The sequence below is a fragment of the Protopterus annectens genome, chromosome 12.part0 (assembly GCF_019279795.1).
Source record: "Protopterus annectens isolate FY-2018-M chromosome 12.part0, PAN1.0, whole genome shotgun sequence".
Classification (NCBI taxonomy): Eukaryota; Metazoa; Chordata; order Ceratodontiformes; family Protopteridae; genus Protopterus; species Protopterus annectens.
In genome coordinates this window covers 500,476,072-500,499,034 of record NC_056746.1, presented here as the reverse complement: position 1 = coordinate 500,499,034, position 22,963 = coordinate 500,476,072, and the positions used below count along the sequence as shown (strand labels likewise).

Sequence of the window (22,963 nt, the reverse complement as noted above, 5' to 3'; positions counted from 1 at the left end):
CAGGGAAAACTTTAGTCCTGAGGAGAACCACATTCTCATGGCTCTGAGGCCATATGGGAAACATCTATAGGGTAAATGGGGGGGGGGGGCAGAGAGAGCTAAGGCTCCAGAAAAAAGGAGGTCATTGTCGCACTGTACTCATCCCTCATTAGACCCATTATAGAATACAACGCCCATTAGACCCATTATAGAATACAACGCCCATTTGGTATGTACCTCTCAAGACATCTGCAACAACTGGAAAGGCCACAGAAATATTTCACTAAAAGAATCACAGGCCTAAAGCAGATGCCCTACGCTGACCGTCTTAAAAAACTCCAGCTATACTCTGTTGCATATCGTCTACTCAGAGGCGATCTCTGCTTAACATACAAGACCATGTCAAACCCAGAGCTGTTGGACATGCTACACTTAAAGAAATCCCAATCCCTCAGAGCCACACGTTCCAGGGATCTAAACTTTGTCATCACAATAAACAAAACATGCTGGAGGGATAGGTTCCTGACCCAGAGACCCCCCAGACTCTGGAATAGATTGCCCATACATGTCAAGCAGAGTGCCTCTTTGGCCGTCTTCAAAAGGAACCTTGACGATTGGCTGGGAGAAAGGAAATTCACCCCAGGGATCATGTCAGTCGCCCTGCTAGACAGGGGTCCAGGGAAGTAAATAATGTGGGAAGAAATAGCCAGGGGATTGTTATGGCTAGGCTTGTATAGGCCTTAGGGCTGATAGCCTAGTACCAGCCTATGAACCTATGAACCTATGAAGGCATGGAATGAAGTAGTGGCTGACATCAATGCTGTAGAGAGAAGACACCATACCTTGACATAGTGTATGAAAAGAGCAAATGTCCTGATGGGATGTGCAAGGGCAAAATCTAGGCTGACTGCAATTGCCTGGACCAGCACTAGTGGTGGCCTTTCCACACTCCAACCCTTAACACTGGATAAGAAATACCTTCTGTCTATAAGAGGTGATGACTTTGATGCTGACAAAGATACCACCAGAGCAACCAAAGATGGTGCTGGTACCAGTAGTTTCAGACCACTACAACAGCCACAGTCATGCAGTGTGGAAGATTATTGGACAGGTAACTTAGTATGCTGTGCAGAGAGTATTGCTCATGACCCCAGTGTGCATCTAACCCTTAACATTTGTCATTATAAGGGGACTATCAATAGATATTTCTGGGAGGAGAGAGTTGGGTATGGACAGCAGTAGCTTAGTTTTGTTTGATTTAGTAGGAGTTGTGAGTTGCCGAGCCAAGCTTCTATGGAGGAGAAGGATTTCTGGGTGAGTGTTTGGAGCATAGGTAGTTTCATAGTACCACATATAAGAGTGGAATCTTTGGCATATTGTACCATGGTGGCTTTTTGGCTGTTGTGTTTAGGTCATTGATAAGTTAGTTAAACAGTAATGGTCCTAGGATGGAGCCTTGTGAGACTTTGATGGATTTAGGAAGGAAAGAAGAGAAATCCTCTTGCCACTCCACTGCTTGAGACCTACTAGTGAGATAACTACGAAACTGGTTAAAAGATGGGTGTGATAGCCCAGAGGGAGAGAGTTTAGTTAGGAGAATTTGATTACTGACTGCAATGAATGCCTTAGATAGATCCAGAAATAAGTCTGAGGTTAGGAGACTTGAATTTCTATTGTGATTTATTATATCTGTGAACCTTAGAAGTGCAGTGGTTGTATTGTGGGTGAGAGAATGGCAATTTGTCTATAGTTCACGAGCTTGGTTCATTAGCCGCCTTTATGGAGGGGTAGCATATAAGATTTTTTCCATAAGGATAGAGTGGTTAATTAAAATTGAGACACAATGTGCAAAGCTATCTGCAGTGAGTTTGAGGTCCTCAGATGGAAGTTGCTCAGGGACAGTGGTTGTTGTTGCTGTATTAAGGGTGCATAGGTAGTTTTATTTATTTTTATTTTATTTTTATTTTACATTTGTTAACCGGGGGTGTCTGAAAAGGCCCTTTTTCAGCAGAGGCCCGGGGAGAAAAAGCTCCACATAGAAAAATTACAGATACATTTAGACATGATCAGTATACACACAAATTACAAAAGGCATGTTTTTACAGTGGTATGCAGCACATCAACAGTTGCAGTGGAGAGAACAAACAAATAAAATATTTAAAAATAAAGGTACTTAATAGATTTGTGGTGTACAGCTGAAATTTGGAACATAGGTAGAATACATACATAGTACACAGGTACAGTACATACATTGTAGATTAGCCAGTGTTTGTGAGAATAGTTTTCAATCTTAATCAAGCACTCTAGGTTTAGTATGTGTACCTTATCCACTTTCACTAGCCTGGGGAGCAATCATGGCACTGCCAACTTTGCTTGAGATGTTGCCTGATGAGGTCTTTAAATGAGGCTTTGGATGATGTGTTTTGAATGCTAGTGGGGACAGAGTTCCTTTTTCTAGCCACTGAACTACTATATAGTGCATCTCCAAAGCTATTGTAGCTGTTGGTGACTTCTATGGTGGCACTAGAGTGGGTATGAAGGTCTGTTGTAGCTTTAATGAATCTAGAGTGATGGTTGGATTTGTAATAATTTTGTTTTGTAGGATGGGATCGACTGTATTTATAAAATGTGAATTAAGCTTTGAAGCAATGCTTTGGAAGTTTAGTTGGAATGACCTGGGTTGGGTTGATTTTCCAAGAGTGAGCAATGTATTTACTGATTTCCAGATATTTTTTGGATTGTTTGATGATGACGTTTGGGTGTTGTTATATGAACTTTTTTGTGTCCTGTTTTATGCATTGTTTGCTATGGTTCTGTATATTGTTGCAAGGATTTTTGAGACTTGATTTGTAGCCATGACTTCTAGGCATTAATCTCTAAGTTGCATGAGGTGCTTTGTTTTTTTATCTAACCAATGGCTGGTTTATTTTTAGCTGTTTTTAAATCCTAATGGTGTTTGCTCTGCCAGGATATTTATAAATATTGTATTTAATGTGTCTACTGATTCATCAGGGGAAGAGTTTTAAGTGAAGCCTTGCTGATGTGGAGCAGACTGGAAGTAAAATTTTCTTTACTGAAATTACTAAAGTTTCTGACTGTATTATAGTGAAGACGCTTGTGGGGCTGTTTGGGTTGCCTGATTATGTGGTTTCGCTGGTGGCCACTTAGGCTATCAGGTAGGGTTACACTTGTGGCAACATTATTTGGGGTGGATCTTAAAATCCAATCTAGGATGGATTCTTTAGATGTTGCTTTGTTAATTCTAGTTGGAGTCTTCATCAATTGAGATTGTGATGACTAGAGATTTTTGAGTATTCAGTTTGAGGAGTGACATTAGAAATTCAGCATTTTTGAAAGTGGATATAGTATCATGGTCATTTGAGAGATCTAAAACATTTCTGTAGAAAACAGCAACTCCACCTGTTTTTTTGTTGGTTTTATCTAATCTGAGTATATTATAACCTAGTGGGACTATTTCTGTATCTTTGGTAATTGGCTTTACCCAGGCTTCTATGACTATGGAGAGATCAGGAGAGTAGTGATCTATATATGCATGAACTTCTGTGATTTTGTTATTAAGACTTCTTAGGTTACTGCATAGTATTGTAAGTCCAAAATAATTGAAGAGGTATCCTATTGCTGTTTTGAGATGTGAAGGGGCTGGTTTGGTTAGGTCAGGGGTTAGATGAGTATGTCCATGTTTGATATGTGTGTCCCCTCCCAGTATTATTGTCCAATTAATAATGTGGCTATTGAAGAGACCCATATTTGGGCATGAGTTTATACATGATTTTGGATAATGGTGGAGAATGTGCTTCTTGCTTCTATTTCAGGGTGCTAATATAATTAATGTCATGTAGGCTGGAGGAGATATTAGAGAAGTGTGTTGTTTATAGGTTCATAGATTAGTACTAGGCTAGCTGCCCTTGTGGACCAGTTTAAGCCTATCCATTTACCCTATGTCAGAATCAACTATGCACTTTGTATCTGTAAGGGGGTCATCTTAACCATTATGGCAACCTCTCCACATTCGGGAATAAGTATTGTGTGGGAGGTGTAGGTAAGTAACAGTAGGAGAGAGACTTGTGATAGCTAGTTGAGGGTGTGAGTTTAATGAGAAATGTTAGTAAAAGAAGATGAAGTAGTGGCATATTTGGAATTTAGAAGACTGTTTAGATAGGTGATAGTGTGTGGTGGGAAGAGTGTTGAGGGATGCAGTTAAAGGTAGTAGAGATTAAGTGGAGGAGTAAAGTCATGTAAGATGATAGGTGGGATTGATAGGTAGTATTTATAGGTAGACAGGGAAATATTGATATGAATGAGGATGAATTTATGGTGAGGAGTCTGCTATCAATCTAGAGTAGGTATTGTAAGGAAGGGATGTAAGAAAAAGTACTGATTTAATTGTGTATGTACATAATGAAATTGAGGGTAGAGGGGAATAAGCAGTATAGAGAGATAAGGGGAAGGCTGAGAGGTATTACAGAGGAAGAGATGTAGTATATGAAAGAAGATTACAGTGAGAAAAGGAACAGGGAGTTTTGCTCAGGAATTAACTACAAGTACAGTTGAGGAGGAGTATGAGTAGTAAAATATATAATTTAAAGCAATATGAGGGGAGAATTGCAGTTGAAAATGAAGCTAAATGTTTGATGGAAGTAGGGAAGGGGAAAATCAAAACAGGAGTGTTTCTTTCATACTAATAAAGTTGTTTGAGAAGGTATAAGGAGTGGGTGTGATGAGTGACAGGTGTATGTGGGAAGTATAATGGCGGATTAAGGTGGGTGGGTGGGCATTGGAGGTAGGGTAGAGGTGTGAAGCAAAGCTGAACATAGTAATGCTGAGTATAGCGATCATTCCACCCACAGGCCAATTATTACAGAGAGCAGTTTATAGCTGGTGCAGAGCAAGTACAAATGAGGCACAAAATAGAACAGTTTTCTTTCATGTACTGAATGCAAACACCAGGATCCTAGGGAGAAAAATGTAACTGTCATATACAGTATAATCTATTGGTCAAGAAAAAGGACAGTGACCTAGCTAATTAGTGGTCCTTAGAGTGCAAGGACTACTCCTTTTAGCGGAATGTCCATTTTCCACCACAGGCTAGGCAAGTATTTGAATAGTTAAAGTTAATACACAGCAAAGTTATTCATGTTAAACGTGCCTACATTGCACAATGACACTATAAACTCAGTACTCACCATTATCTAACTTTCAAAATGCTTCCTTCATTGTTATATCTAAAAAAACAGGGAGGGACCAACAATACATAGAAAAGGCAAAAAAGCAGCTATGGGAAATTGTAAAAATACTTAACTGATATATACTAGCAGCACCATGGCAAATATCAAGATTTTTACAGATGACTTATAATCCTGCACCAGGAATGCAAAGTCAGTGTGTAATGTTAAAAATAACAGTAATGAAATCATCTACTGCTGAAATAAACACCACTATTACGTATGCCTTTCTCATTGTCTGTTCAGGTACTGATTCAGATAAGTGCTTTACTATAAAACTAAAGTAAAACCACTTCCAAAAGTACACTGCATCCATTGTGGTAATATTATTTAATGAAGGTTTTGTTTTTGGAAAAAAAAAAGAAATGTTTGATGTGCATTGTAAGTTGACCAAGCACCATACAGAATAACCCACAAGTTACACTGCATGCATCAGCTATTATGTATGTCATTTTTGTTAATGTACTATCACTAAGTGAATGTCATGGGCCATAGCTGTCAACCAGATGGCACCGCTTTCCCTGCATAGTCATATGCCATGCCTGAGCCTGCCGTAGGGGACCCCATGCTACTGCTGCCAACTAGCCACTGTCACTATCCTCACTGGTGGGCAAAATGATAATGGGAGATATAGTGTCATCATGGGGCAGTTCAGCAACAGTTCAAAGCATGATCACATTGTTCAGAATGCATACTGTGGGAAACATCCTGCATATAGTAAAAGGGTCATATAAAAGAGCACTCCCAAACTTGTCCAGGCATCAGAAATAAGCTTAAAGCAGGCCAAATGCATGCTTAATGACAATTTGTGTCTAGGACAGGGTGATGTTGTAGTGCTCCCAAGCTGCTCCTATAGGGTTACGGACTAGTGTCATTAGCCAAGGTTGTGGGAAGCCTGCATCACCTACAGTGGGGTTGAGGGTTGGCATAATGGGTAAGGTATTCACCTCACAAGCAAGAGGTACAGGGTTTGAGTCTCACAAAGAGAAATTGGCAAGGCTTAAAAAAGAACCTATGAACAAGGGTGGAGAGACACAACAACAAAGGGGTGTGAGTTAATACTTAACAATACATTATCTAATCTATACCTACAGAAAACAGTATGAATTCAAAAGTTTGCACTTACCAACAAGGTGCTCAGTGGGTATCCTACCAAGCTTGAAGAGGTCGTAGAGTAAGTTTCTGTACCAGATATTTGATCATGGGCACTGCCAGGATGATGGGATGAGATACTGGTGATATACACCTATGCATCACACACTACCTGGAAGTTGATGAAATGGTAGCCCTTCTTGTTATGGTATAACTCCCCCCGTACTTCAGAGGGGTCTCTAACAGCAACATGGGTGCAATCTTATGCACCAAGAACCACAGGAATGTGCGCCATCCAGTAGAAGGCATGCAAAGTACTGGCTTGGTGCTGAGGTGACATTAAAAAATAGATACAGTGACCGACATGTTCCAAGAGTATGTTGAGGAATTAGTGAAATATCTTCGAAGCAGAAGATTGAGAAATACCCGGCATGTCTGTAGTTTGTCTCTGGAAGGATCCCGTGGCAGGTGTAGTGAGGGCTGTACATATTCTGGTATCCACAGGTATAGGAAAATCATGAATTCCCCCAGCTCTTGTCTGTAGGCCATGCAAACTCAATAAAGTGTGTATTATATCCCTGTCAACTCTAAATCTCTCAATACAACAACTGGAAAGACCACAGAAATACCTCACAAAGAGGATTACTGGCCTCAAACAGATGCCCTATGCAGAATGTCTCAAAAAACTACAGCTTTACTCCATCGCATATCGCCTACTCAGGGGCGATCTCTGCCTAACATACAAAGCTATGTCAAACCCAGAGCTGTTGGACATACTCCACTTAAAGAAATCCCAATCCCTCCGAGCTACATGCTCTAGGGACCTAAACCTTGTCACCACAATAAACAGAACATGCTGGAGGGATATATTCCTGTCCCAGAGACTTCCCATACTCTGGAACAGACTACCTATCTATGTCAAACAGAGCTCCTCATTAGCACTCTTCAAGAAAAATCTTGATGATTGGATGGGAAATGGAAAATTCACCCAGATCATTTCTGTGGCTCTGCTCGACAGGGGCACAGGAAAATAAATTTCTTGAGTGGCGAAAGCCAGGGTACATTTTTTGGCTAGGCTTGTATGGGCCCTAGGGCTGATAGCCTAGTACCTACCTATGAACCTATGAATAATTTCTTGATCGGCAAAGTTAAAATGAGTCAATGTTTACCTACATCTTCACCTTCAAAGCCGGTGAGTGCAGCTGGTCACCATGGCTTTGTCATAGTTGAAACAAGCAGCACACAACAGGACACATCAAGACTAGCAGGTACAACAAGCATCTTCACGGATGATAAAGTAGATAAAAAATTAGCAAATTCACTTTTAATAAGGCTTATGTGCACTGTGCAGATACACATAAAAAGTGACTAGGAATTGCAACAGGTGGGAAAAGTCCCTCATTTAAACATGATAATTGCAGAATTAGGAAGCAATCCCCATTTACATGTCATTACTGTTTCATCTGCATAAGTTCTACATACACATACTAAACCTGCTGAGCTTAAGCACAGTAACTGTCTATGAATCATGCATGAGCTGTGCTTAGGCACAGCTATTACAAGTCCCCTCTATGCCTAAATGCAAGAACTATGAATACTGCCCAAAGTCTGAAAAATCTCTGTTTATAATCATGTACATTTTAGACTGAAACTTTTAATTTTCTTGGGTGACTTAGTAATATCTGAAAGATCAGTTTATAGCTGTCTAGTTTCTAGGGATTTATTCTTTCCCTGCTTTAGATTTAGATATTACTCTAGCTACCTGTCTGGCTCTGAATTGTAACCTAATAGTTTAGTGTATTTATTTTGCATGGTCCTGTAATGTGTTACCCAGCATTACTATATTTATACTGCATGATCCTGTAGTGTCTTACCCAATCTGGCTCTCATTTTAGCTTTGTGATGTCATTTACTATGTACTCCATACAATTTAGGTGGTTTCAGGAAAGGTGGCCTGAAAGGAAATCAGTGTATGTCCCACTCAACAATTTCCTTGTACAGCCATGTACTTTTCCAGGAAGAGTATGCCTTGACCCACTACATGATAATAACCCTAAAGGTCTTCCAACTGCCAGTAGAGGGTCAGTAACTGTCAAGGCATAGAAGCAGGAAATCTCAAATCCACTGGTCTACCTGGCCACAGGACTCCTTAAACTTGGTGTAGCAGAGGTGTAAGTAGTGAGGGTTATATTAAGATATGTTGCTTTTCTTATTCACTTATATTTAGGGAGTTTTATGTTAGTGTAGCAGTTTATACTGAAGTATAGAAATAACTTGAAATGGTGCAGCATCAACCAAATAAACTAAAAGTCAAAATAAATCAATGCAGGAAAGGGTCCAGAAATGGTCCAAGAATGAATTTATTGAAACAACCTCATTAAGCCTTTGTGTAAAGGCAACAACATTGGGAGCAAGGCTATGCTTTTCTTTTATGTTCCATTCACAGCTAGCCAGTTCCTGATCTGTTAAGAGTTTTCTTAACAGATAGCATGAGCAGAGCAATGATGAATACTTGATGATGCTAGCAAGCAGGACAATAATATACAAAATCCTTATATTTTTATTTTAGACATTTGCTAATCATGCAAAGTAATGCAGGAGCACAGTCTGGTTAAGCATGCTGCTCAGATTCATACACTAGGCAAATGGAGGCAAAATTAATCAAACACTGCATTCAGGAGTACCTTGCTAACACCTTAGAGTCTTATTCCGGTGTACTAACTGGTAAATGTTTCAGGTCAGAGCTAGCATTTTATTACTTTATTCATTGCAGTCCATTTCTAGGCTAGATACGTGTGCCAGCACAAACAGTTGGTCGACAGGTGTACTAGATCAACAATCCTCAGTATGGGGAATTTGCCCTTTCCTCAAGGATTGTGTGAACCTGGATTTAGTATATAGAATTAATGAGGGAATGGGAATAGGGCACAACCCCCATACAGAGAGTGTGAGTGCTTGCCCCACTCCTGCAAAAGCACTTGATTTTTATTTTGCGTGATCAGGGGTGAGCCTTCAGAGCATGCAGAGCAGCATGTCATCATCATGATGTTGACATAAAATTGACAGTTCAGCCATTTGCTAAAATTGCTACATATATATATATATGTGTGTGTGTGTGTGTGTGTGTGTGTGTGTGTGTGTGTGTATGTATGTGTATGCAAACATATATAAACAGAAGCATAACTAGGCTAGGGCAAGAGAGGAACAGGCCCCAGGCACAAAGTGTTGGGTGGTTAAAGTTGGCCAATGATCATCCCCATCACTCTTTAGTGCAATACCAGCTCTTAAAACATGTTATTGCATTTGTGGTTAAACTTGTGCACCCCAGTGCTCTGTGTGTGGTCCAAACAGTAGCAACTGTTTGCTACATTTGTAGCAAGAAATTTGCAACAGTTTAAAGTAATCTTCTTTTATTTATTTATGTATGTATGTATGTATGTATGTATGTATGTATGTATGTATTTATTTATTTTAACTAAAACATGAGTACCCCCTACTGCTAGCCTATTAGCTCTAGGTACCTTGAGGTATTGCTCTAACTGCCCAATGCTCACTGACAACCATTTACTTCTACCTTCACCACAGCCCACATGTGAGAGGTGCAAATATCTACTTAAGCTGGAGGCTAGCCTTTCATTTAAACATATACATAGTATCCAGGAGGATTTCAGGGCTTATACCCTCTTGCACTTGCATGTCTCTCACCTAAAAATAAGGCTTTTTATGTTGAGATACTTAAGACAGCCAGTTCTGCAATTTCTTAGCAACATAATGGATCCTCACATACCACACCTCTATCACCAATTAATAGAAACCCTACTGAAAGAGTCATCATACCAGCCCATGGAAAAATTAAGGTATCATGGGCTAACCAAAACACTTGGAACAGTCTTAGTCATAGGGGATTCCATAGTGAGGCACAGAGACAATCCCCTCAGAATGCTTGGCAAAGGTAGGGTGACAATAAGCTGCCTCTCAGTATTAGGATAAGGTTCTCAGGTCAATTCACCCCCAAGTGGTGCTGTGGTAGCATTGTCACCTCACAGCAAGACATTGTCACGTTCGATTCCCAGCTAGAGCGTCTTCTGTGTGGAGGCATGCGTGAATGGGAGTGCCTTCATTGAAGGTTGTGCATCAGGGCTGATAACTCGGCATGTAAAAATCCACTACCAGGCATTAGCAGATCGGAGTTCCGCTGTGGCGACCCCTAACCGGGATAAGCCGAAAGACACAACAACAACAACAACATGATCATTGTTCATTTAGATGAGAAGGGATGCATAATAAAGGCGTCAGAGTAGCATAAAGCTACTCTTGAGCATCATCCTTCTTTCATCAAACACCATGCTTCAGTAAAAGCAAAATATGATTAAGATTACATTTTCTTTTTCTAATACTTTTTTTAACTGGGTAAGCCTGGAGGACACAAGTGTCTTTTTTCATGAGTGACCTAGGAGCACAGTCTGTTTAAGTGACTTGATAAGAGTCATACAGTAAGACAATTGAACTTCAGTAATTGTCTCAGCTACTGATGTCATTGTCTGGGGACCCAATGTTAGCATGGAGGAAGAAGGATGGCTGCCCTACCTGCTTTGTCACGGACTGATTTGCACATTTCACTTCAAGGCTTTTGTGTATCAGCTAGGACTGTCTTGACTCCCATGGTGCCTTTTTATGCAACATAAATCTGTTTCATCTACTAATTTGGCGAGATCCAAACAGAATGAAATAAGGTTGGTGCTGATCAATGCTAGAAACTTAAATAAGGAACTGCCATGTTTAGCAGCCTTTCTAACTGCACGAAATATTGACATCTGAGTCATTATTGAAGCATTGTGCCAGTGCTGTCTACCAGGGTTCAGTGCTTATCACATTTTCAGATCTTCTGAGAGAACTCCCATAACTGTTGGTGGTGGTGGTGTGTCCACATACCTCCTTAATTTCTGTATCTCTGTACTTATCAACTAGATAATTACCACAGACTCCTTTAGATTCTAGTAACTATAGATAAGATGCCTTGCCAGTTTCTGGCCAATATACAGCCCCCTCTATGTCACTCAGAACCAACAAGGTATATATAAATAAGCTGGACTCTGTTACTGTCAAACCAAACACCACCATACTTCGAGAATTTGTTTATCTATCTATTAACTGGAATAATTGCACTACTATGAATAAATATGTGCAATGCTTCCTAGACTTCATTAATGCAAACTCACTAGACCAAATTTTATGTTCCTCTATGACAGAATCAAATATATTGGACCAGATCATTATAAACATAGCACAATTATGCTCTGTGTCTATAACTGTATCCTCCTTGGCCAGGTCTAGCCATCAAGCAATGGTCCACACTATTAAAAAAACATGTAAAAAAGTAAAAGCCAAAATAAGGACAAATGAAAACTACTGGCAGTCCACACTACTATAACCCAGCTCAAAACACACATAAACACTATCACTTTCACGGACTTATCTAAGGCAAATTTACTTCAAGTCTATGATGACATGAGGAGTTTTAAGTGTCTACTTGAAGACCCTACAGTAAATACTAACGTATATGTGGAAGGGTTCTATTGTCATCTCATTATTGCAGTGAGTCACTGGTCCAAATCTATAACAAATGCAGTTCCAAGGTCAGGAATAAATCCCTTTGGTAGACCCCTAACATAATCAAGCTCTATTACAAAAATACATTTTCTCTCCCTTAGCAAAGATCTTAAAAAAGATAAAATTTACCAAAGCCAAGTATGAACAAACTCAAAATTGCCTCCTTTGTCAAATGCAACCACAAGTTATTCTTCAACTAAATCAAGAAACAATAAAACAACATCCATAATTGTACCAGACTGATACAAAACAACCCCACTTGCAATAATGAAGACATAGCTGACCTATTAGTAGACAAGTTTAGTTCAAACTTCTCTGGTTTATCTCCATCTAGCCTACAAATGCTTGACCATTTGTTGGCCTTCTCCCAAACATCACCCTGAACAAGTCCAAAAGGCTCTCTTGGAGGTGAAAAATGCTATCTCAGTGAGACCTGGCAATGTGCCATGGTGCTTCCTTGCCGGTATGAAGGACTGTCTTACCTTCCATAAGCAGAATCCATTCAGCCTCATTCTGCTGTCTGTCTTTGTGCCTGAGATTTGGAGAATTGTGGTGGTTATTTCTTTACAAAAGGAGGGCCTACAAGTGATACTGTGGCCCATAAGCCTCACAAGCCTTATCTGTAATCCACTGTAATGCACCATTTTGGATCTCACTAACATGGATATTTGCAGCCTAAAATCCCTTGTTTAGTATTACTTTGGGTTTGTGGAGGCTTCATCACATCTACTTAATTTGATCAGCTTCTTTGGAAAAGTCACTGAGGCCCAAGATGAGGGCAAGCTTATACACACAGCTTACCCAGACCTAGCCAAAGCTTTCAGCAATCCTCAGTCATCACAGATAAGTTTATTAAAGTAAATGTAAACATAAGCTTATTAAAGTAAATGTCAACACTTATGTGACTCAATGGATAAAAACTGGACCATGAACAGAATTTGGCAAATTAAGGTTGGGGGCACTTTCTTCTCAAAAAGGCTTGTTACCACTTATGTCCCTTAGGGCTTAGTACTAACTCTGTTCCTATTTGGCATTTATTTCTTTGAAATCAAAACTAATATTGAAGGCCTCTAAATGACTATGTTTAATGTTGACTGTAAACTTAGAGCCATTATCAACTCTCCTGGAGACTCCTAGATTCCACATAAAGGTCTAACATCACAAAGAAATTGTGCTTCAACCATGGCCTCAAGCTAAATGCCAAAAAGTGTAGTATTGTAACCATTGGCAAACAGGAACACCTATGCTCTTTCCCCATTAATGGGACTGCCTTTTAAAAGAGATAAAGTCATCAGAGCCCTGGGCACATTTGTGAACAATGAGCTTTCCTCTGATCTTTATCTAACCATGGATTGTAGCAAATACCTCTGTTCGACTCAACAGATTACTATGAATATTTCCTCCAGGTCCATGGATGTCCCCCTGCTTCTCTACACCTCCCTTATTAAACCCATATTAAATATAGTACTCCCTTTGGCATGTACCTCGCCACACATATGCTCCAACCTGAGAGATCAAAGTGAATCACTGCAAAGAAAGGCAAGGGCCTGGGTGCCACCCAACTTAAGCAGAATGTGTTAAAGCTCTGTCTCTCTCTTATACCAGGCACCATGGCCCAGGAGGGATAACGTCCTGACTACATTGCAGATGACCTGTTATCAACCTATGTTCGACTGGGCATGTGTGCTGGACAGACTAGTCTGGGGAAGGTGGAAGTGAGTAGCGGATGACACCAATCCTGGTGGAAAAACGGAAGCATGTCTCAATGCATTACCCACAGAAATGCAGGTTTATCATCACAACATAAAGAACTTAGCATGTCTACACTGCAAGTGGTGAGCCACTTGGTTACATGGCAACTGTAGTGGAACCTGCAGGGTTCTGAGGGGCTGGGGACAGCACAGACTGCAATATCTGCTAGATATATGAAGGCATGCCTTCATATATATCTATATATTTATCTATCTCTATATCTATATCTAGCTATATATATATATATATATATATATATATATATATATATATATATATATATATATATATATATATTCACACACGCACACACATGCAGCTATGTATAAACAAGCTCGCACACATGTACACAGGAACACACTTAGGTATGTATGTATAAACAAGGACACAAACAAACACACACACACACACACACACACACACACACACACACACACACACACACACACACACACACACACACACACACATAGCCATGTATAAACAAGCATGCACACATGTACACAGGAACACATTTAGGTATGTATTTATAAGCAAGCACACAAACACACTCACACACACACACACACACACACACACACACACACACACACACACACACACACACACACACACACACACACACACACACACACACACACACACACACACACACATGTCAAGTGGTGTCTCAGATATAAAGATAACACTGGAACACTGATAGGATGAGCAGTTTGATTCCACTGTAACACTTGCTCCTACACATCCCTGAATGTGTTGTACTGCAGTTTCAGTGCACAAGCTAAGTGCACACTATAGCTGTCTCTAAACTGTGGTAGTGCTGTTATTATTATTGTGTAGGTCATTGCCATATGCACCACACACCACTTGCCTCCTTCATGTGCAGTAGCATGCCGTTTCTGCATTAGCAGTGCGCAGTTCTCTCTGAATGTAGGCATACTTTTCATGTGTCTTATGAAAAAATAATGATGTAAAATGCAGACAATGCGTCAGAATTTCACTCTGTCTTTTATCAGGTTTTTAATAGTAAGGCAGCATATATCACTTATGAAGGCATGGTCATCCCCAGTCTGTATTACAAACTAAAAGAAATATTACACAATTACCGAAACACATTGGTGAAATAATTAGTATATAGCTGCTCTTTGGATATAGTTTTATTTCAGGGCAGTATCTTCCTGGTATTGCGGTATATTTCTGACAAATTTTAACTCATCTGATCTACTGAGTTTCATATCTTAAAATTATATTTCAAAGCAAACTCTTCTAATTACTTCCTCTCCTAATTATACATTTTGCACATATCTGTCATGTCACACTGCATCTCTAATTTGTATTCTATTGTTCTCAAGTTTACCAGTCTTTTGAATGACACAATGCAGCTGCTATTATTGTTTTAGAAAAAAATGTTGATTTCATTGCTCGATTGAGTCATTCATTCATTTTTTGATCACCTCTCATATTCAGCTTAAGGTGGCAGGGACCTGGAGCCTATCTCAGCACTCAGTGAATTTAGGGCAGGGAAACCCATCTCACATAGGATACCAGTCTATGGAAGGATGAGAACACACACACACACACACACACACACACACACACACACACACACACACACACACACACACACACACACACACACACGCATGCGCGTGCATGCACGCACACACCCACACCCATGCAAACACACACAAGCAAACGTGACTGCATTAGTTTCTTTAAACAATAGGAATCAAACTCATAAATGCCAATTTATAGGAGTAAACTCTTTAAAAATATGTATTGCAGTCAAAGTTGAAAGTCACACCTCACTTGTCTCTTGTCTTAATTCATGTATATAACTTCATTTTAATTTCTGGACATGCATGCAAGAGTTGTAAATACTATGCAGTAAGTATTGGTAAATGTTTCTCATTCTATCCTTTTTTCGTATATTTATGGTTACCCATGAGGCTTTCTTTTATATGTTCGAGGACTCTAAAGTGAGCTTCTTGGAAGTGAAAAAGTTTAAGTGTGAAAAGAGGGAAATACATACTTTCCAAAATTGCTGTATGTTTGGGAATTTCTTCTTGCCCAAGGTGCAGCAATCTTGGAGTTAGTATATACAAGTAACAGATGTGTAGGGGCTGGCCTTCATTATGGTGCAGAGATACATCTCTCCTCCCCTTCAAAAGCAATATTAATGTTTAACAGGAAGGTTTTGCTCTTTGCTGTTATTTTAGAAGAGTTGTACTTCATTATTCAGTTGTCTAGGTCTTGCAGTCTTGAATCTCTAAGTTAAGTTGCCTTACCATGGATTAAGTATCACTGCTTTATCATCTCCTGAATTGTTAACTAACAGGATCTTTTTTAAGTATACATTTGTGTTTATTTGGAAAGCTGAAGTGAAGCAAAAATCTCTGCACCTTATTTTATAGTGGTGTTCAAACTGAATGCATGTGTGGGTTATCTTCAGTATCACATTTCTTATCATCTCATTAATATAGCAGTCACTGAAGTTTTTTTCTATATTAGGAATGGAGCAAGAGAAACAGGCCATCACAGAAAACAAGACAATTGGCTGACTAGAGTTTTCTCTCAGGAAATGAATATGCTGGCCATGTAAACTGACCATTTAGTGCCATTCCCCTGCCTGTATAGCCTTCTTTAGCAATTCATTACATCATACAAATGTTTGAGTTGAGGTAGGAAGGAGTGATGCTCTCTTACTATAGGGTCAGGGGTGCTCATCTAACATATCTATCAGTGCCACAGAGGTGAGGATGCAGTCACCCTGGCAGACAGGCTGGCACTATTTCCTTGCATGTACCTGCACTTGTCTTAGAGTGTCATCCAGTGGTCTTTTCTATGCAAAATCCCAGTGCAACTCCACCAGTATGCATGGGGTGCTGCTGTAGAAGCCAGAAATGCCTTCGCCCACCACCCTAATAAAGGTAAGAGAGACAACACTGCTCATTTCCTTCTTCTCCATGACTAGTATCATGACAGAAGCTCTGGTAATGAAACCCAAGTTAAAATATTACTATCAGACATCTTACCCAGCACATCTCATCACACCATTAGTATATACTGAATATTTGTTTGTTGACACATTCTAGGTCACTGTATTTAATGAGTGGTCCAAATAGCCACACCAAAGTTTGCAGAGGCAAGCTGGGATAGTTGTCACTGCAACCAACTCCAGAGAAAATATGTGGTACACAGGGTCAAGTAACCATACCTTCAGATGTAGCTAACAAAGTCATGTCCAGTATTTTACTGCCACTGAGTTTGCCTCAGTCTGTTCTCATTCTTTCTATTCTGTTTGTGACACGGAAGACAAGAATGTAACTTGAACATGCCCACTTCATGTCCACACAGACCAATGGCAGGGAACTGTAATGCTCGTGTCATTTGATGTCCCTGCTACACTAAAGGATAATGCATAGCAAATGCTGTACATAACCTTTTACAAGACACAGCTACAGCTCTAAGTGTACTAAGGGACAATATTACTGTCAGTTCTATGCCAGCCTTCTCAGTGTATGACAACAGCTCCCCATATAATTAGGGAGAGTGTTACTGTCAGTGATATGCCATCCTTCCCAGTCTATGATAGCAGCTTACTGTATATTGATGGAGAGTATTACTGTCAGTACCATGACGCCCTTCCCAGTGTATGACAACAGCTCCCCATATAATTAGGGAGAGTATTAGTGTCAGTGCCATACCATTCTTCCCAATGTATGATCAGTTCCCAGTATTATAAGATAAAGTGCTACTGTGAATAATGTTTCACCCTTCCCAGTATGTTATAGAAGCTTTTTGATTACTCAGGGGAAAGTGTTACTGCAAGTACCATGACACCTCTTCTCTGGTGTATGTCAGCAGATCCTTGTGTACTATGGGATACTTTAGTGTGAGTACTGTGCCATCCATTCCCCAGAGTATGACTGCATCTCCCTGCGGGACAGTATTACTGTGAATACTGTGGCATCCATTCCACCAGAATATAACAGCAGCTCCTTCTGAGACAGTATTACTGTGAATACTGTGTCATCTGTTTCCCAGAGTATGACAGCAGCTCCTCCAGGGACAGTATTACTGTGAATACTGTGGCATCTATTCCCCGGAGTAAGACATCTCCCTGCAGGACAGTATTACTGTGTATACTCTGCCATCTATTCCACCAGAATATGACAGCAGCTCCTTCTGAGACAGTATTACTGTGAATACTGTGTTATCTGTTTCCCAGAGTATGACAGCAGCTCCTCCAGGGACAGTATTACTGTGAATATCAGCAAAAACAGGCTAGTTACCATCCAAAGGATTCCAACGGAGTAGGCACAAGAAATACTAGATGAAAACCAAGGAATCCACCACGATGTAGAATAAAACTTTTATTCACAAGACAGAACAAAAACAAACGAGCGCTTTCACATACGTCGAGTATGCTTCATCAGGTTACATTTTTTAAGTAAAACCATTCTGCTTATATACTCAACTGAGCCATATAATTAAACAATCAAGCAATGATATTAATTACTTGATAGGTCAAATGATTAAATAATGAAGCATTGGCTTTTTTGTTTAAAGCAGAAGTCCCAACATTTCACTTCTGTTTACTTGGTCTATTGACATAGGTTAAAGCAGCTGCATCAGCATTTATAATAAAATGAAATAAAATGAAATAAAGCAACATGTCTCCCTAAATATTAAATATATGTATTTCCTATATATAAATATATAAAAAATTTTTGTCACATAAAATATTGTTATATATATAAAAATAATCATATTACCCTTCTATCTTTAAAAATCTAAGTGCAGTATTTTACAAATCCAACTTGATTACATATCAGATATGGCACTAATAAAAATAATCTTGTTGAAGAGCAACATGTAAATAGATGTATAAATAAATACAGAATATTAAAATATTGAAATGCAGAGCACATACAGTCTGTCAGATAATTGGCATATGTATCCTTTTTATTCACTTCTCACATAGAGACTATACGGATATAGTAATATAAAATATCCAATTCATCATATATAGTCCTGGGTAAATGCAGCATACCAAACCCAAGAACTATATTTCATCAATTCAACTCAAATTATTCTCTCATTCTTTTAGCTATATATATATATATAAATAGGCATTAAAGTATCAATTGCCTATCTTATTGTTGTATTTATTAAATATATAAAAACCTATCATATATACATATAGGTAAAAAGTGCAAAATTTTGTGAAGTTTTTTATTCAGTAATAGATACAATTATGTAAATAATCTAACAATGTAGATGAAAAGGGATAATTATTACCATATGTATTATATATATATATATATAGATATAGTCCCTTTTTATATTCTATATCTCTTATGTATAGTTAACTATCTACGTGCTTCCAATACTGGTTTTATACTGATGTTAATATTTAATCCAGGCTCTATATGTGCTCGTAGTTTGAATATCCAATCTAGCTCTGCCTTAGCTAGTATATTCATTCTGTCTCCACCTCTAACTGAGGGTTCAATTATTTGTAGCACCCTAAAATTAAAGTGATGGTCTTGATTGGAGCTAATATGCTTAGCTAGAGCATTTGTTAGGTTCATCTTTCTGATGTCATATATATGATTGTAAATGCGGTCTCTGAGCCTTCTAGAGGTGAGACCTACATAAAATGCTTGGCACTTCTCACAGGTAGCTAGATATACTAAATTAGTAGTATTACATGTGGCACATATAAGAAACCTGTGTGTGTAATCCAAGTATGGTGTTATGAATTCACTTTCTGTATTAACATATTTACACATATTGCACCTCCCACATGGCCAAGTTCCCATCTTGAAACCAACATTTCCATTAGTATTAGATTTCTTAATCATCTTATCTATACATAACCACCTTTTTAGGTTCTTAGCATTTCTATACCTGAAATGTGGTGTAGGTCCTACTAGGTTTTTGATGCTATTTTCCATTATAAGGATATCCCAATTCTCTTGTATAATTTTTACAATATTATGATTATCATTAGTGTACCTCAGAGTGAAGGCTATAGTATCCTCATTTTGATTATTTCCAGGCATATGCTGTACACCCTTGTTATACCACTGCTTAGTTCCTTTGTTCCCATTAGTTTCACTGTTGAATTTGTTTATAAGGCTGTTAGGATATCCCCTATCTGCAAATAACTTATCCAACAGTGTAAGTTGTTCGTTTCTCTCTAATATATGGGTGCATAGCCTAGTAATCCTAGCTCTCTGATTCTGTATTATATTTGAAAAGATGAATCGAGGATGCATGCTATTATAATTCAAAATTGCATTCTTCCAGCAAGGTTTCCTATAAAGTTGCGTAATAAGTAAATCATTATCATCTTTCAGTATGGATATATCTAGAAAATCAATCTTGTTATATGAGTATTCTATGGTGAATCTCAAAAAGTCAGTCGTTGTTTCTAAGTAATTTACTAATTCTCTTAATTCTGACTGTTCACCCTTCCAAAATATCAAAACGTCATCAACAAATCGTCTATAAAGAACTATATTGTCCATATAGTGACTGTTGAATAGATATTTAGATTCCCAATAATACATGACAATATTTACAAGTTACATGGGGTGCCCATTGCAACACCCCATGTTTGTATATACAAATTGTCTTTGAACATAAACACGTTGTTTTCTAGAACTAAAGTCAATAATGTACATATTAAATATTGCATATCCTTATTCAAGGATTTCTCCTCTAATAATACATCTCTAACTGCCTCAACTCCATAGTCATTAGGTATGACTGTAAAGAGGTTTTTGACATCCAATGATACTAATGTTAAAGTCGAAATACTATCTATCTGACCCGCTATTTGTTGTATATCATCCAACAGTGAGTATGTGTTATTTAAAATAGTAGTTATTCGTCTAACAACAGGACCTAATTTAGATTCTACAAACTTGGATATGTACTCTGTCACCCATTTCCCCCCCGCTACAATAGGTCGCATAGGTGGGGGGCTCTCCATTTTGTGTATTTTTGGGAGACCTTTAATACTGGGAACATTGGGTGCATTAATTAGAAAGTAATCATATAATTGTTTGGAAATTAGTCTGCACATAAGTAAATCATATAACATATCCTGTACTGTATTAATAATCTTAGTTAGTCTATTTTTATCAATTTCTTGGTACTTTTCAGTGTCACTTAGCATCTTAAGCATTAATTCATCATAGAACAAAGTATCTAAGACTACAATGCCTCCGCCTTTATCAGCTGGTCTTATAGTTAGCAACTCATTTCTAGATAGATTCTGTAAAGCTTGAAATTCTTCAAAATTAAGGTTATAAAAGATTTTTTCATGTCTTTTCCCTTTGCTTATATCTGAGAAATATTTATAGAAATCATTCTCACATTTCCTTATAAAACAATGTACATTATTACTGTGAATACTGTGGCAGCCACTCCCTGGAGTAAGACATCTCCCTGCAGGACAGCATTACTGTGTATACTCTGCCATCTATTCCACCAGAATATGACAGCAGCTCCTTCTGAGACAGTATTACTGTGAATACTGTGTTATCGTTTCCCAGAGTATGACAGCAGCTCCTCCAGGGACAGTATTACTGTGAATACTGTGTTATCTGTTTCCCAGACTATGACAGCAGCTCCTTCAGGGACAGTATTACTGTGAATACTGTGGCATCTATTCCCCGGAGTAAGACAACATCTCCCTGCAGGACAGTATTACTGTGTATACTCTGCCATCTATTCCACCAGAATATGACAGCAGCTCCTTCTGAGACAGTATTACTGTGAATACTGTGTTATCGTTTCCCAGAGTATGACAGCAGCTCCTCCAGGGACAGTATTACTGTGAATACTGCGTTATCTGTTTCCCAGAGTATGACAGCAGCTCCTCCAGGGACAGTATTACTGTGAATACTGTGGCAGCCACTCCCTGGAGTAAGACATCTCCCTGCAGGACAGCATTACTGTGTATACTCTGCCATCTATTCCACCAGAATATGACAGCAGCTCCTTCTGAGACAGTATTACTGTGAATACTGTGTTATCATTTCCCAGAGTATGACAGCAGCTCCTTCTGAGACAGTATTACTGTGAATACTGTGTTATCGTTTCCCAGAGTATGACAGCAGCTCCTCCAGGGACAGTATTACTATGAATACTGTGCCAGTCTTTCCCCAAGGTATGACAGCAGCTTCCTGTAGGACAGTGTTACTGTGAATACTGTGCAATCTGTTCCCCGGAGTATAAAAGCAAAACTCAATGTAGCAAGAGACAGTATTATAGTGAACATCATGCCAGCCATTCTGCAGTGCACAGCAGGAGCCATTTTTGTAGTTAATAACCCTGAAGTCTGTTACTTTCAGTGCTGCGGCATACCTTTCCTAGGGTATGATTACAGCTCACTGTGCACTAAGGGACAGTGCTTCTGTGAGTACTGTGACATCACTTTTCTAGGGTATGACAGGAGTTCCCTGTGAACATTGGCAGAGTATTAATATGAGTACTGTGACATCCCTTTACTAGGGTATGACAGGAGCTCCCTGTGAACAAAGTCACAGGGTTACTGTGAGTACTGTGCTATCCCATCTACTGGATATGACAATAGCTCACTTACTTTACAAATTACCCCCTGGCATGGATGTGTTCTTAATTTCAGAAGTCATATGATTAATTGCATTTAGCAGCATTTTTCTTGACATGCTCTATGCTTCCTGTTTGAGTCACACACATTTCTGAACTGCACTGTCCACTGACAAGGAGCACTGGGCTTAATGCCTATGATTACTGTGCACCTACCAACCTGAGCAATTTTTCTTGGACATTGAATAGTTAGAAATTGAGTGAGTACGGAGCATTTAGCGACTGCCATTTTACACTTATATCTGCTGTGAATCTTGATTATGCATGTACTTAGAGGTAGTGTGGTGGTTTGTTTGTTTACATATATATATATATATGGACAGACAGATATATAAAATCTCTATTTAAATAGATACTTGTCTCGTTTCTTCTAAGGGAAGCTATAAAAGCTGTAAGGGAAGAACTATACCCTGCATTGCTAACATAAAAGAGCTGCAGATGAGATTATTACTGCAAGCACATAGCCATATCCTTTGAGACTGCAGCTTGAAAGCTGTGTGTGCTTCATCTTGTTAGGTTTGTTACTACCATCTTTCTCAACACTTCTTTCTTAGGGGCTGCAAACCCTAAGTAGAAAGCAACACTTGTAAAAAGCTGGCCCATTGAATTAATGGCATATTAACCAGGTGTGCTGCATA

At 38.9% G+C, this 22,963-nt stretch overlaps 1 protein-coding gene across 1 annotated transcript in view; it reads left to right on the top strand.

The window, feature by feature from the left end:
- The first annotated feature begins 855 nt into the window (after positions 1-855).
- Positions 856-22,963, top strand: part of LOC122816182 (fibrinogen-like protein 1-like protein) — a 32,149-nt gene continuing 10,041 nt past the window's right edge. Inside the window, exons 1-3 of the mRNA XM_044088931.1 lie at positions 856-1,090; positions 21,310-21,372; positions 21,496-21,584. Coding sequence (XP_043944866.1) covers positions 856-1,090; positions 21,310-21,372; positions 21,496-21,584 — 387 coding nt within the window. The remainder of the gene's footprint in view (positions 1,091-21,309; positions 21,373-21,495; positions 21,585-22,963) is intronic.